Source organism: Macrobrachium nipponense, chromosome 41 (assembly GCF_015104395.2).
Source record: "Macrobrachium nipponense isolate FS-2020 chromosome 41, ASM1510439v2, whole genome shotgun sequence".
Classification (NCBI taxonomy): domain Eukaryota; kingdom Metazoa; phylum Arthropoda; class Malacostraca; order Decapoda; family Palaemonidae; genus Macrobrachium; species Macrobrachium nipponense.
The window spans coordinates 30,074,210-30,090,032 of NC_061102.1; the positions used below are offsets into that span (position 1 = coordinate 30,074,210).

Here is a 15,823-nt window from a genome sequence, read left to right on the forward strand (position 1 = left end):
CTCCTTCGTTTATTTTTCCTTCGTGGCATATATCTTTATTTTATGGATTTTATCACGTTACTAACTTTTGTGATTGTCCAGTTATACATATATATATATATATATATATATATATATATATATATATATATATATATATAATTATATATAGATATATATAATATATATATATATCTAATCTATATATATATATATCCCTCTCTCAAATCAAAGGCCCTTTTTTTACTTAGCAGAGTAAAGTACGTTGAGTCAAATGATCTTGCAGAAACTCCGTTGTTTATCTTTCCTTCGTGGCTTATACCTATATATATATATATATATATATATATATATATATATATATATATATATATATATATATATATATATATATTATATAATATATATATCTAATAAAAGGACCCCATAAAAACACCAAAATATAGAGAGAAAATACTATATTTCAGAGAAAACCTGGCCTTGTTTACCACTCCCTCTTCCGGTACCCGAAGAGAGAGAAAGCAGTCTCTGAAATATAGTACTTTTCTTTTTCTCTATATTTTGGTGCTTTTATGGGCTCCTTTTATTAGATGGAATTCTGTTGTAACACAAGGAATATTTTTACCAGTCATATATATATATATATATATATATATATATAGATATATAAATATATAGTATATATATATTATATATATATATATATATATATATATATATATATATATATATATATACACATGAATGTATATATGACTTCACATTCATTTCCATCAACATATAAAGCAGAATAGATGCTAGTAAAACCTTTTCTTTCAGGGTTAAATGGACTCTAAGGTAAGTTGGGAAAATGCAGGCTGCAGCATCTTGCTGATTATGCATCATGTGGTACCAAAGGGGTTAACAGAAGGTAATAGTTCTTCCTGGAGTTAAGAGTGTGCGTCCACTATCAAGCTCCTTAAGAAAAGGAAATGGTGTTCTAAGACATCGGATGAGACGGAGATGTCACAGGACACCATAGATTACTTGCAGGCCCTTTAATCTTTTCTGTTCTCTTTAAATAATAGTGTAACGCTCTCACTGGGCAGAGAAGCCGTTCTTTCTCTTCTGGTCCAATGATATCCATCAGATTCTTAAGGGTAAAAGAACGTTGCCAGGGTTTGTTCACATCCTTATTCTTTGCCAGAAACAGCAGGGAAAGAGAACAGACAGCATTGCCTTGGGAAAAACCCACTCTTTTGTTTATAGCCTGCAATTCACTGACCGTTTTAGCTATAGCCAGAGCTACTGGGAAGAGGGTCTTCTTAGTGAGGTTTCTAAGAGATACTGAGTGGATAGGTTCATAAGAGTCACCCAAAAGCCACTTCTGTACTATGTCGAGATTCCAAGAGACTGTTCTAGACTTTTCTGACTTGGAAGTATCCAGAGATCTAATAAGATCGCTAATGTCATTGTTGTGTCTGGCATCTAAATCTCTGTGCTTGAGCACAGAGTTTAGCATCGCTCTATACCCTTTAATGGTACTGAGAGATAATTTCCTTGAGGATCTTAAAAATAGCAGAAAATCCGCTATCTGGGTGATAGTGGTTTCAGAAGAAGAGATGTTATGTCTTCTAAACCAGTCCCTGAAAACTTACCATTTTGACTGGTAGAGCTTGCTAGTAGACGATCAGCGACATCTAGCAATGACTTCTGCTGCTTGTCTTGAGAAACCTTTCACTTTAACCAGTCGTCTGACCATTGAAACCTTGTCAGAGACAGAGCGGACAATCCCTGGTGGAACCTGAACAGGTGAAGCTGTTTGAGTAGACTTCCTCTGATGAAGAAGGTCCGGAAACCAATTTTTCCTCGGCTAGAAAAGAGCTACTAGGGTCATGGAGACATTCTGATGACTTGCATACTTGCTTATCACCTTCCAAATCATTGCGAACACAGGAAAGGCATATAGGTCCAGTCCTGTCCAATCTAGAAGCATTACATCTGTCAACCATGCATGAGGGTCCGGAACTGGCAAACAGAAGAATGGCAGACAATGATTTTTCACTGTTGCAAAGAGATCTAGTGTCAGCTGTCCCCAAAGCCTCCAAAGACCATTGCGGACCTGGAGCTCGAGTCCATTCTGTCGGAAGTACTTGGTTCCGTCTGCTGAGTTCATCTGTTACGGTGTTCAGCCTGCCCTGAAGAAAGCAAGTAAGAATAGTTATTCTCCATTGCTCCACCCAAATCACAAGCTCTCTCGCCATCTGATAGAGAGTGAAGAAATGTGTGCCCCCTTGCTTGCAGATGTCTGACAATGCTGTCGTGTTGTCCACAAATACTGCCACTATCTTTCCTGACACTTGTCGAGAAAAATGCTGAAGACAGAAAGATCACCAACAGTTCTGTTACGTTGATGTGAAGAGCTTTCTGGTCCACTGACCAAAGCCCTGATACCTTTTGAGACTCCATGATGGCTCCCCATCCCAAGTCCGATGCATTGGAATATAATCTCAGCTCTGGGTTCATCAGGTGGAGTGACTTTCTCTCCTGCAGTCTGTCCACGGACATCCACCATTGGAGATCTGACTTTATCTCCTCAGAGATAGGAAAAACGAACGAGTACTCCCGAGTCTTCCTGGACCAAAGAACCTTCAGGTAAAATTGGAGAGGGTGCATGTGTAGTCTGCCCTGTCTGACAAATGGTTCCACTGAAGAAAGAGTTCCCAGTAGGGTCAGCCACTGAAGAGCTGAGCAGGACTTCCGATCCATGAACTCCGGTACTGTCTGCAGGCAAGAGTCTACTCTTCTGGGTAAGAGAAAAGCCTGAAAAGTCCGAGAGTCCAGAATCATGCCCTAATATTGAAACGTCTGAGAGGGAACAAGCCGAGATTTTTGGGCAATGATTAGGATTCCTAGATCCTGAGTCAGAGAAATAAGTTTCTTCAAGTCCCCCGTGCACTGTTCCTTAGAGGGTAGAGGACAATAACTTCTTGGAAGACCCCCAGAAAAGCAGAAAATCTGCGATCTGACTTACAGACGTTTCAGAAGACAAGACATTATGTCGACTGCACCAGCTTCGGAAAACTGTCACTTGGATTGATAGATGTTGTTGGACGACTGACGTCTACATTTAGCAAAAGTGTCCACAAATGGCTTTGAAAAGCCCTTCACTCTAACAAGACTCCAGACAGTCTGAATCCTGTCAGAGAAAAGCGGACAACTTTCAGTGGAATCTGAAGAAGTGAGGTTGTCTGAAGTGACTGCTTTTGAGGAAGAAGCCTTGGGAAATCCACTAAAAGTCAAAGTAGGTCTGGGAATCATTCAGTGAACATAAGAGAGGAAGACAATGATTCCTTGATAACACAAACAGGTGTATGGTTGATCTGCCCCCATAACTTCCACAGATTGTTGCAAACCAGGGGTCCAGGGTCCATTCTGTGAGAGGACCTACTTGTGGCAACTGAGCTCGTCCACTAAGATATTCAGTTTACCCTTATGAATCGAGGGATGAGGGTGACCTGATTCTGCTCCGCCCAGAGAAGATCTTTCGCGGACTCACAGATGGAGAAGGAGTGAGTGCCTCCCTGCTTGCAGATAAAAGACAGGGCAGTGGTGCTGTCTGCATGAACAACTGCTGTATTGCCAAAGATGAGAGGCAAGGAGGACTGGAGACCCAAGTGAATAGCCTTCAGTTCCTTGACATTGATACGTAGGCCTCTTTGTTTCGTGGACCACATCCCAGAAACTTCTTGATTCCCTATGTAATTACTTGGTAAGTTACTTATATAAAAATGAGATTTATCCTATTGAAGAGGCTCCTGAGAACAAGGAAACAATAGTTCTATTGAGCTACAGTTACTAAAGCAATATCTAAAATCCAAACCAGCTGTTCAAGTCAAAGTTGCATTAATCTGCCCTGATCAACAAGCCCAATTACACATTCCCAAACATTCTCCAAGGAGTGTCTCTATGAATCATTCTCTAGTGGCCCTAAAAGGATGACAAGTGCAGGAAGATACTTAGAATTATGAAAATTTTTAATGCTATAAAGGTTGTTCTTACACTTTATATGATAAATATTTTTATGAAAGGACCGCTTGCTCATAAAATGCCATTAATCAAAAGCTGCATGAATAGCTATTTGCTATTCATGCAGCTGCTAGAATTACCATGAACACCTATAGTACAAGAGTAGATGAGCGCACCTCTGAAAACAAAAACAACACAACAAACCTAAGGTGGAAATTGAAACACATTTGAGGTCCTAACAAAGGACACTGAAGGCAAGGTAAAAGTAGCCTCAACAGACATAGGTACTCCCAAAGCAGGCAACCAAAGTGTTCCATCCACAAAGAACCTGACAGAAGACATGATATGACCCTGAAGCAAAGACTGAAGATACTACAGCCATGGTTTAGCTACGTGAAAAGGGGTATCCTGTCAACTGCTGGTACTAGCAGGTGTTAGCACCCGGTGCTGCAGGCAAATAAATTGAGATAAAGTCATATTAGTTGAGTTACTGGTGCCAGCAGATGTATTATATTATAAGCTGGGACAGGCATGGCATGAGTATCAGCACATTCAAAAAACACAGACAAGTAATCTGAAGATCTCTTATAATGTGATGAAGAGACCCTCCTCTTAAAGTCTGATGACAGAAGCACAAATAAACTATTGTAAAGCAAATGGGTTTGTTATAACACAAATAAAAATACAACTTATTGTTTTCAATGTTCAAGAAACTTAATCAATAAGGATATAAAATTGACAATCATACCTGCATTTCTCTGGTTCAGTAACAGATTTTAGTTCTGATGAAGCTCCACAATGAAGAACCACCTGTAATACTTCAAAAGAATTAGACAATATTTTACATAACCTTATAATGAAATTCTACTTTACTCTGATACAGAGCATCATCAAATACAGGACTGTCAGTGTAACCATTTCAACAATACATACAATCTTGTACCAGAAAATAACCTAAATTCATGCGCACAATTCTCATAACAATTTCAACAGTTAAGAGACCATCAAACCTGAAGTAATTACAAAAAAAAGAGAATAATTAACTTTTGAGGGAAGTGCTGAGTGATCAGAAATTTTGGGGAGCCACTGCTCACCTTATCTATCTGACACACTTCCTCTGCAATATAATTTAAGAAATCTCTAATGTTAGGTTTAGATGTTGGTAAATCTCTTCTCTCATCATAAGACCAGTTCATCAGTACTACTATTACTGAATATAATTGGAGTAGGTAACTTTAAAGAATTTCAGTTTAATTAGATTTCTCCTGTCTTAAGGGGAGAATTCCCTGTGGTTTAATAAAAAAAAAAAACAGGGATTCGTGCAAATTTTTACATAAATTGCACAGCAATGTTCCCTTAGAAAATGCTAAATGATGAAGTCCCTGGCACATACTGTTTTTCAATTAACCCAAAAAACCAAAATTTTATGAAATCCAACATAACCATGAAATATTTTTCATGTAATCCTTGCAACATAACAAGCATTTAGAAGACACATTTTTGTTTTTCCCTTATAATCTAAATTATGTATTACTTTTGAGATAACATGCATTCAAAAAATGTTTTCTCATAAGCCGAGTGCTTATGATTGTTGAAAATTGTTGTAGTACTAGTGTTGGCGTAAGTGAACTAGACCATGCCCACTTTCTGGGTAAGAGAGGAACTATTTCAGCGGGGAGTTCAATTTTTTTCTTTTGCCCTTCCTTCCATATGAGGGTAGGAGGGAGGGCTTTCATTCATAATCACTTGGTATGTACCCTGGTATATATAAAACTTTATTTCATCATAAAAATTTCATTTTTATTTATGTAACTTACTCAGTAATAACACTGCTGAATCCAAAATTGAAATGGAGGTGGGCTGTGAATATTTCTACCCCAAAACATTATTTATGATAAAGTGAGTTAGAGAATAGAAGTTATTAGCATTAGTACAATGCTTATTGTTTCTTACCTGGTAATAGAGCTGCTACAGGTAGATACTGCCTCTGGTCAGCGCTCAACTTAACCATGTACAGTAGGCCAATTGGCCAGACACATCTTACATCAGTGGGCTTCGCAGCAAGGGATGAACCTGATGACTAACAAAGCATACAAGAAGTCAGTTGCCCCTGCCCTGGGCATAGTACTGACAAATCAATCAACCAAAATAAAAAGTACAAACACCATGTACACCATAAAATATAAAATCACCACCCACACTAAAAAATAATACTGGAGGGTGCTCCCGGTACAGGGTACCCTAAGGCTCCCCTTACGACTCAACACCTTAGTTCAAGGCAAAGAGAATAGGAAAGAAGAAAAGCTTCCTACAATTCCTCCCTCAACACCCTGCCAGCCATTGAAAACAGTTTCCACATCTTGAAGATACGTAATGGGTTGTTTAAGACCAACCTACACTTCCAACAAGTAGCTTGAATAATCGATGATAGGGATAGGTTGTGTCTGAAGGTTAACAACGTGGCGACTGCCCTGATCTCATGAACCTTGGCTCTGCCGGATGTTAAGACCTCTTCTCCAACTTGAGAATGGGCTTCAGTGACACAATCTCTCACAAAGAATGCCAAGCCATTTTTTGACAAGGAATGAGATGGATTCCTAACTGAGCACCATAAATTACTCACAGGACCTTGACTCTGTTCTGTGTAAATAGTACCTTAGTGGTCTCACTGGGCACAGGGCTCTCTCCTCTTCATCTAGGCCTTGTAATTCCATAAGGCTTTTGACAGTAAAGGCACAAGGCTAAGATTTGGTAAGATCTTCATTTTTAGCTAAAACGCCCAGAGTGAATGAACATACAGCATCACCTTGGGAAAATCAGACTCTTGTTGAGAACATGCACTTCACTGATCCTTTTGGCTGTCACTAAAGCAACAAATGAAAGGGTCTTCCTAGTAAGGTCTCGTAGTGAAGCAGAATGAAGGGGCTCAAAACAGGGTCTCAAGAGCCCCTTGGATTTGGAGGTATTAAAGGATTTGATGAGGTTGGACAGGTCTTGGTCAGTTGAAAGATCCAATCCTTTGTGGCAAAACACCAAACTCAACATTGCCTCGTATCCTTTGATCATAGAGGAGGAGAGACCCCCAGATGTCCTCAAATACAGAAGTCAGTCTGCAAATGTTTGCTACAGACGTCTTAGAGGACGAGACATCATGCCTTCTACAACAGGCTCTGAAGATTGTCCACTTGGCTTGATAGACCTTGTCAGAAGAGGAGTGCCTACACTTTGCAATTGCTTCTAAAGCTGCTTTTAAAAACCCCTTCTGTCTGAGGAGTTTACTGACAGTCTTATCTGAGGAGTTTCCTGACAGTCTGAACCCTGTCAGGGCCAGAGTGGACAATCCTTGGTGGAACCACCTGAAGTGGGGCTGTCTGAGCAGACTTATTCTCTGTGGCACCTGCCTCAGGAAGTCTGTCAGCAACATGAGGAGATCTGGGAACCATTCCTGTTGTGGTCAGAATGGGGCCACTAGTACTATGACGTTAGTGTGATTGCGGAACTTTTTGAGAACCTCCTGTATCATGCAGAACAGTGATAAGGTGTAAAGATCTTTGTTTGACCAGTCTTGCAACATGGCATCTATCACCCATGCTAGAGGATCTGGGATTGGAGAACAAAATATTGGGGGGCGATAATTCTTGGACGTCACAAACAGTTTCCATAGATCCTTGCACACCTGCAGATGAAGAGTCCACTCTATGGGGAGTACCTGCCTGCAACAGTTCAACTCTTCTACCAATACGTTGGTTGGGTTTGCCCTGGACAAAACAAGTTCTTGCACCTTTGTAAAGGGAGAAAGAATGCTTCCCTCCTTGTTTCTTTATATATGTCAAGGCTATAGTATTGTCTGGATGCACGGTCACTACTTGATTGTGGAGTAGTGACACAAAATGTTGTAGACCAGCTGAATTGCTGTCATTTCCTTGAGGTTGATGTGACAATGAATCTGTTCCTTGGACCATGTTCTGGACGCTTCTTGGTTGCCTATAAGTGCTCCCCAACCTAGATGTGATGCACCTGCATGAAAGTCTAGGTTGGGGTTCAACAGCTGAAGAGACTTCCCTTCTGAAAGCCTGTCTTCTGATAGACACCAGAGGAGATCCTCCTTTATTTCTTGCGATATCGGAAAGACATATGTGTCTGGATGAGTTTTCCTGTCCCAGCTGGCCTGTGGGTAAAAATGAGGAACCCTCATATGGAGCCTTCCTAGGAGAAAAAATTGCTCCATGGAGGCTCAGGTATCGAGAGGGCTCATCCATTGATTGGCCGTGCAGGTTGACCGGTGAGGAACACATTGACTTTCTTCAGGGATGACTGAATTCTCTTGGGGATGGAGAAAGCTGAAAACTCTGAGTTTATCAACATTCCCAAATATAGAATAATCTGTGATGGAACCAACTGGGACTTCTGGAAGTTGACAATGGTGGGCCTTACTCTTGTGTTAGCCGAAACTCTTCATAATGTCCTCCATGCATCTCTCCTCTGATGGTGAATGAAGGAGCCAGTCATCTAAAAAGAGGGAGATGTCTACTCCCATGAGATGTAGCCATTTGGTGAGCAGAGCAAGGACTTGCATAAAAACTTGCAGTGGTTGAAAGGCCAAAGCATAATGCTCGAAACTGGTACACTCTGTCTCAAAACACAAATCTCAGGTAATTCATTCCTACTCACTTTTGTCTGGATGTCCTTCCAACAGCCATCCTTAATGACGCAATACATGCAATGATCACCAGTCGCGATTTCAACGTAGCTAAGATTGCAGGCAAATCTTGGTCACCCACACACTATTCCGATGATTGCATGCAATCATCAGTCTCATCGAAGAATTCACTGTGAGCAGATACAGGATCCTCTCACAAGGGGCTGTGTAAGTATTAATGTTGGGAGCTGCTGCTGCTGCCACTTATTTTGCTGACATAGAGGGTGAACTAAAGAGAAAAGGAGGAAATAGGTTAAACAGTGGATAACAAAAAGAAATGGCCTATCACATGATATACATAGTGCTTAATGAACTAAAGGTAGAACTACCATATTAATAAACATTACCTTAATATAATTTCTCTAGCCCTATATCCCCAAAAACCGCATCAAAATTTACCACATTGGCAACCCTGTTACCTCCTATTCTGTCCGCCAGTTGGCAACACTACCATTGACAGTTACAAAACCTTCCCTTGAAAATCAGTTGTTAACGAGCGCCCGTGCTGTTTACATCACGGCCGCTCTTTATAAATTTCCTAAACCTTTTTGTGCCTTTAAAACTCTCATTAATTGTTAATGCAACTTTATGTTAATTACCACTCACGTATTATATCCACGAAATAGTGAATTAACTTTTATTTCTACTGTGGTACTTATTATATATTACGAACTTTGGCGCAATCCGAAATTACGTGACCTGTCCAACAGTCCAATGGATTGCCATGATAATTCTATGCTTCCTTCTGCCAGCAACATCAGGAATTGCCCGGCTTGTGGGAAAAGGAAGCTCTCTTCTCTTCTACGACACCAGAGAGGAGTTTATCAGGTGGCGGATGAAACTTCATTCTCTCGACCCCCCAATCCAAATCCTGATTTTGTCCGACTTTCGGGTCAACTTTTGCTTTCCAAGGCTTCGGTCTCGGTCTCAATCGAAGACTTTATTGCCATGGAGTCTGTTATAAGCTCCTTACAAGAAGCTCAATCCTTCAATATGTGGGTCCTCGGAGGTCTTTTAATGTATATCACGGACTCTGGGTTTGTTCCTTCCGATGCTCCTCTTTTTGAGAAATTCTGCTCGTCCAATTCAATCGCTTCTGTACATCAGAACGAGCTTGCCACTTCAATGCAGGCCTTTCTTGTTTCTCTAAGGCATAACCTGTATTTGTCGCAATTACCCTCCTCTGCATTGGAGATTCAGAGAAACCGTTTGTTGTCCTCTTCTCCTTTTGGCGATTCCCTACTTGATATGTCTGTGCTTTCTGAGGTTTTGAAGGAACATCAAGGTGATGCCTCTTCCCAAGCTCACGGGGCCTTATCAAGGGCTTTTTCCTCTGGTCTTCCTCCCGTTCCTTCAAGGAGTAAGCGTAAGTTTAGTGCCAGATCTGTACCTTCTGCTCCAGCCCAACAACCTCCTCCTTCTGGCTCGTTTTTCCAGAGTACATCTAGGGTTTCTGGCGCTTCAGCTTCCTCCTCTGGTGCTCACTCTTTGAAACGCGGGAGAGGTTCTTGGCGTGGCTCTAAGGGCAGGGGAAGAGCTCAACCTCCAGGAGGACCTTCTTCTTCTTCTTCCTTGTCTCTGCGTAAGAATTTTCGGAAGTAGGAGCCATTACCTCGCCCGGAGACTGCAGTAGGAGCTTGTCTCTCTCGCCATTGGTCAGCTTGGCAGGAAAGAGCAGTGGATGCTTGGGTAGTGGAGGTCCTGAAGGTAGGTTACGAGATCCCCTTTGTTTCGAGACCTCCACTTTCCAATCGTCCTCTCAAGTTCAGCAGTTATTCCCCTCACTCAATCAGGGGTCAAGCCTTGGAGAAGGAGCTTTTGGCTCTCTTGGAGAAAGATGCCATAGAGCGAGCTCCTCCTTCTCCTGGGTTTTACTCACGGGTGTTTGTAGTTCTAAAGGTCTCGGGTGCCTGGCGCCCCATCATAGATCTTTCAGTCTTGAAAAAGTTCATTCTAAAGTCCAAGTTCCGGATGGAGACGGTTCAGACTGTTCTTTCATCCGTCAGGATGGGGGATTGGATGATTTCCATCGATCTGCAGGATGCTTATCTGCAAATCCCCATCCATCCAAAGAGCAGACCTTACCTTCGGTTTTTCATGGACTCAGGAGTTTTCCAGTTCAAGACACTTTGTTTCACCCTCACCAGTTAATGTAAGGATGCTTCGATATCGGTATCAACTTCGAAAAGTCCAGTCTAATCCCTTGCCAGATCACGACTTATCTGGGGATTGTTTTGAATTCCCAGATTTTGAGGGCTTTTCCTGCTCCAAAACGGATAGACAAGCTTCTAAGTCTGGTCGAAGAATTTTTGCCCTCCGTAATGAAGCCAGTTTCTCTTTGGAGGACTCTTCTGGGCCATTTGTCATCCCTCATCCAACTGGTTCCCAGAGGTTGCCTCAGAATGAGGTCCCTTCAGTCGACACTTCACCAGTTGTGGGATTTCGTGTCTGAGGACACAATAGTCGCCTCCTCTCCACAATGTCGGAAGGATCTCCGTTGGTGGATGCAAGTTCACCGCCTCAAGTCAGGGACGTCTCTTCTTTCAGTTCCGCCGGACCTAATGTTTTGGTCAGACACCTCGGATCATGGTTGGGGCGCGCACCTGGGCTCCGAAGCCGCTTCGGGCCTTTGGTCAGAGGAAGAGAGGATAATGTCAATAAATTGGAGGGAACTAAGGACAGTGTACCTAGGCCTTCTTTCATATCAGGATCAACTGTTGGAGTCGGTTGTCGCGATCTTCGTCGACAACACCACAGCAGTCTCGTACTTAAGAAACCAAGGTGGCACACAGTCGGACCTTCTCACTCAAGAAGCCCGATCAATTCAGTGTTGGGCAGAAGACAGGGGGATTACGTTGGTCCCTCAATTTATCCTGGGCCATCACAACGTCTTAGCAGACACCTTGTCGAGACCGAACGAAGTTCAAGGGTCGGAATGGACACTTTGCCAGGAAGTCTTCGACAGCCTCAGGAAGAAGTGGCCTGTCACAGTCGATCTGTTTGCCACCCCACTGAATTTTCGGTGCCAGATCTTCTTCGCCCCTAACCAGACTCCTCAGAGTGCCGAGACAGACGCTCTTTTGCAGGACTGGGAGGGCCTTCAAACCTATGCATTTCCTCCGTTCGCTCTGGTGAGGTCAGTCCTCAACAAAGTGAGGGCAACCAAGCGTCTGGCTCTCACCTTGATCGCCCCCTTCTGGCCACAGAAGGAGTGGTTTCCCGATCTACTGGAAGCTCTGGTGGAGCCCCCCATTCATCTGACAGAGAGACCAGATCTTCTCAAACAACCCCATTTTCATCGGTTCCATCAGAGGCTCCACATGCTTCATCTTCATGCCTGGAGACTGTCAAGAGATTCTCCAAGCACGAAGGTTCTCCTCCAGAGTGGCACGACAGTTGGCTCTTGCCAGACGGCAATCAACCAGAGTAAATTATCAGGCTAAATGGTCAGTTTACAGACGTTGATGTCAGTCTCAAGGACATTCAATTTCTAGACCTTCCTTACCGAAAGTAGCAGAGTTTTTAGTTCATTTACATCATGACAGGGCCCTGTCACCTTCATGCATTAAGGGTTATAGGTCGATGCTTTCCTATGTTTTTAAGGCGAGGCTCCCTGAAATCTCTTCATCTTATGTCATTAGAGATTTAATTCGATCCTTTTTCCCTATCTCGACCCAGTCCGCAGTGTTCTCCTCCGACATGGGACATTAATAAAGTCCTTCAAGCCTTAAGGTTCCCTCCGTTTGAGCCTCAGAATACAGCCAATTTTAGGGACTTCTCTTCTAAGACAATCTTCTTTGTCTCGCTGGCTACAGCCAAGAGGGTGGGTGAACTGCAAGCACTCTCTTTTCTGGTTGCCAAATCTAGACAAGGCATGATTTTGTCATACCTTCCCGAATTTGTCGCAAAGACTGAATCGTCTGATAATCCCATTCCCAGGTCTTTCGTGCTGAAGTCACTGGTCGACTTTGTCGTTAATTTAAATGAGGAATTAGTTCTTTGCCCTGTTAGGGTGCTCTCATGCTATTTACGCCGGACGAAGGACATTTAGGGTCATCCCCGTCATCTGTTTGTTTCTCCCCGAAATGTCAAGAGACCTATATCAAAGAATGGTGTATCCTTTATTCTCAGAGATCTTATTGTTAAAACTGGTGGTTCAGCTGTCTGTGGAGGCCAGACGCCGAGAGCACACACTATTAGAGCAGTTGCTACATCAGTAGCTTTTATGAAAAACATCTCAGTCGCCAAGTTGCTTGAGGAGGCGACTTGGCGTTCTAATTCTGTTTTTGCCTCTTTTTACTTGAGGGATATTTCTCTAGTTCTAGGCGACCTACGTTCTTTGGGCCCGTTGGTGATGGCAGGACAGGTCGTCAGACAGGAGAATTAGGTAGTCTTCCTATTTTACGTTTGGTTGCTACCTGTATATTATTATTTTTTTTTTTTTTACATATTTGTTGTTTTTGGTTTTTTTCATTATAACTTATGGCAGTTTTGGGTTTAGTTATGATGGGAATTAGGCAGTTTGGTATTTAGGTCTTGTTGATGACAAGGACTAGCTGCTTGACAACTCATGCTGCTTAGATTGTCAGTGTGACATGGGACCAGCCACTGGGTTGTCAGCACTGGCGACTATGCTTCTCCCAAAGTCGATGCCAACCTAGGACTAGCCACTGGTTCGCTTGTCCTGACGACTCACGCTTCTTCCATTGTCCTTCTGGACAGGGAATTAGTCGATGGATCGTCTGCTGTCATCTGGTGACTTGTTCACCATCTACTTTTTGTCTCACCTGTTTTCTCGGAGTCAGACACTCGTGCGAGATCAGGCGACATTTAGTAGCCGAGTTTCTTGTTGACGAAGTCGGTTGCGTTGATACACCCTCCAATGATCGTTTAACATGAGACCAGGTTGGACTGCCGGCACTCGTCTTTTGGGACTGAGTCGCCTTTTTGCTCCGCGTTCCTTTCTCTTGGCACCAGAAAGCTCGAGTCAGGTGTTGCTCATGAGCCAATATCGCTGCTGGCGACGTTGGGTTGCGTTGATACACCCCCAATGTTTGCTTAGCTTTGAATAGCCCAGGCAGTCCAGGCACTCATCCTTCGGGGAAAGAGTTGTCAATACTCGCTCCTCTCTCTTGGCGCCAGACATTCGTGAGAGAGCAGGGTGCAGCCTTGCTGTCCTCATTTTGTCTGACTGGTCACCTGGTTGGTCACCTGACTTTAGTACAGACAGACTGACTATGCACTTACTCCTTGTCCTTTACTACCGCAATTCGGCGGCATTATGGTATGAGACTTTGAGTTCTTAGTATCTTAGACCTTGGGTTGAGCTTTTAACTGCCTATGATATATATTTCTTTGATTGTTTTATGTCCAATTCTGCCCGAAAAGGAAATTGTACTCAGACTCCCTCCTCCTTTTCAATGTGGTTAATTGGACTAGATAAATTATATTAAGGTAATGTTTATTAATATGGAATTTTTATTATAAAATTAATATTAATAATACTTACCTGTACAATTTATCTAGTCCCACCCATCCTACCCCACGATCTGCCTATCACAACTGATTTTCAAGGGAAGGTTTTGTAACTGTCAACGGTAGTGTTGCCAACTGGCGGACAGAATAGGAGGTAGCAGGGTTGCCAATGTGGCAAATTTTGGTGCGGTTTTTGGGGATTTTGGGCTAGATAAATTATACAGGTAAGTATTATTAATATTAATTTTATAATAAAAATTCCATTTTCATTCAGCTTCAATAGTTAGGCCTACCAAGTTAATGGATCTAGATTTGCCTGTATTGCTATTATGTATCATAAAGACAGGCTACAAAGTGCTACAAAGTAATTTTTGGTTTGCTATAGAACAACCAATTTCATTCAATTACAATTACTTACGGTAGGTGTACTGATTTAATAAATCTAGAATTTATTGTGTTCCTATCATTGTAAAGCCATATAACTGTACAGCATTTTTTGTTTAGCTGTAGAACTACTATTTTCATTGTGTTGCTATTATTATAAAGGAATAAACAATGTTTATTAAAAAAAAATTTATTTAGCTTATGTAAGTTCAAGTTGGAGCAAGAATTCTCGGTCAGCATATGTTGTCATCCCAAGATGTTAACACAGCAAGGGTTGCTAACCAACTGAAGAGATTGCATGATGAGCCAATACACATCACGATCTTCAATATCAGGTGTAAAATCAGGAGCCTGAACCTAGCAATGTCAGGCAATGACCCCATACACACACACAACGATTTACTTGCAATACCAATATCATATGGGATAATCGTTGTGTATGGTGGCCTTTAGTCGCAACCTGGGACACTGCAACAGGTCTGACTGAGAAGATGACTGCCCGTGGACATATCCCACCGACCTCCCTTGTGCTTCTGGTATGACTACTCACACTCCAGTGACCTTTGCCTCGGAGCGTCAGCAGGACGAACAGCTGCCTCCTCCACTGACACTTCACTAACACTTTTTCTCTCCTCTTTGGCCATAAGCACATGCACTGAATTTGCTAACTGAGACATTGTATCCACAATTAATCCCATCTTAATGTTAAAATTATGCACAATTTTCGACTCGAGGATGGCAAGGGGGTCAGGTTCGAAAGTGAGGGAGCTGGGTAAAGGAGCAGGTTGAATAGTTGAAGGACTGGAAATAGGTGACACAGTGGGAGCAAGCATAGAAACAGTAGGAATATGATCATTAGAAGACTTAGCAGAACTATCTAGTACAATCTTGCAATCTACTGTCTTAGTCTCGGCTCTAGCAGCCACCTTGCACTTTCTATCCATCTAATTTTGCTAAATGAGAGCCCAAAACCTTCCACTTTTTTGCATCTCACTAGAACATTCATCACAGGTTTCATCAACTGAACACTCTTGTCACCTACATCCTATACACAAAGTGTGAGAATCATACTTCTCTTAATAAGTCTAATATATTACAGCCTTTGCTGCAATACCGTACGCTAGCAGCAATAGTATCGGACATATTGAAAATAACAAGTTACAATCAGTCTTAATGTCAAAATTGAGGAAATTCCAAAACAGAAAACAAATGTTTTCAATAAGAGAACCAGACAAATATACATAGCGTAGGCTAACAATACTTCACCATAAGAAGAAC

The 15,823-nt window shown here is 42.1% G+C and overlaps 2 protein-coding genes across 2 annotated transcripts in view; both read right to left on the reverse strand.

Annotated features, from left to right (window-relative positions):
• LOC135212810 (DNA mismatch repair protein Msh6-like) overlaps positions 1-1,480 on the reverse strand; it is a 71,669-nt gene extending 70,189 nt beyond the window's left edge. Inside the window, 1 exon segment of the mRNA XM_064246582.1 lies at positions 1,006-1,480. Coding sequence (XP_064102652.1) covers positions 1,006-1,480 — 475 coding nt within the window.
• A 2,615-nt stretch (positions 1,481-4,095) lies between these two features.
• The window catches only part of LOC135212811 (N-acetylglucosamine-1-phosphotransferase subunit gamma-like), a 37,011-nt gene continuing 25,283 nt past the window's right edge, over positions 4,096-15,823 (reverse strand). Inside the window, exons 5-6 of the mRNA XM_064246584.1 lie at positions 4,736-4,797; positions 4,096-4,165 (exon numbers count right to left, since the gene is read on the reverse strand). Of these exons, the coding sequence (XP_064102654.1) occupies positions 4,096-4,165; positions 4,736-4,797 (132 nt within the window). The remainder of the gene's footprint in view (positions 4,166-4,735; positions 4,798-15,823) is intronic.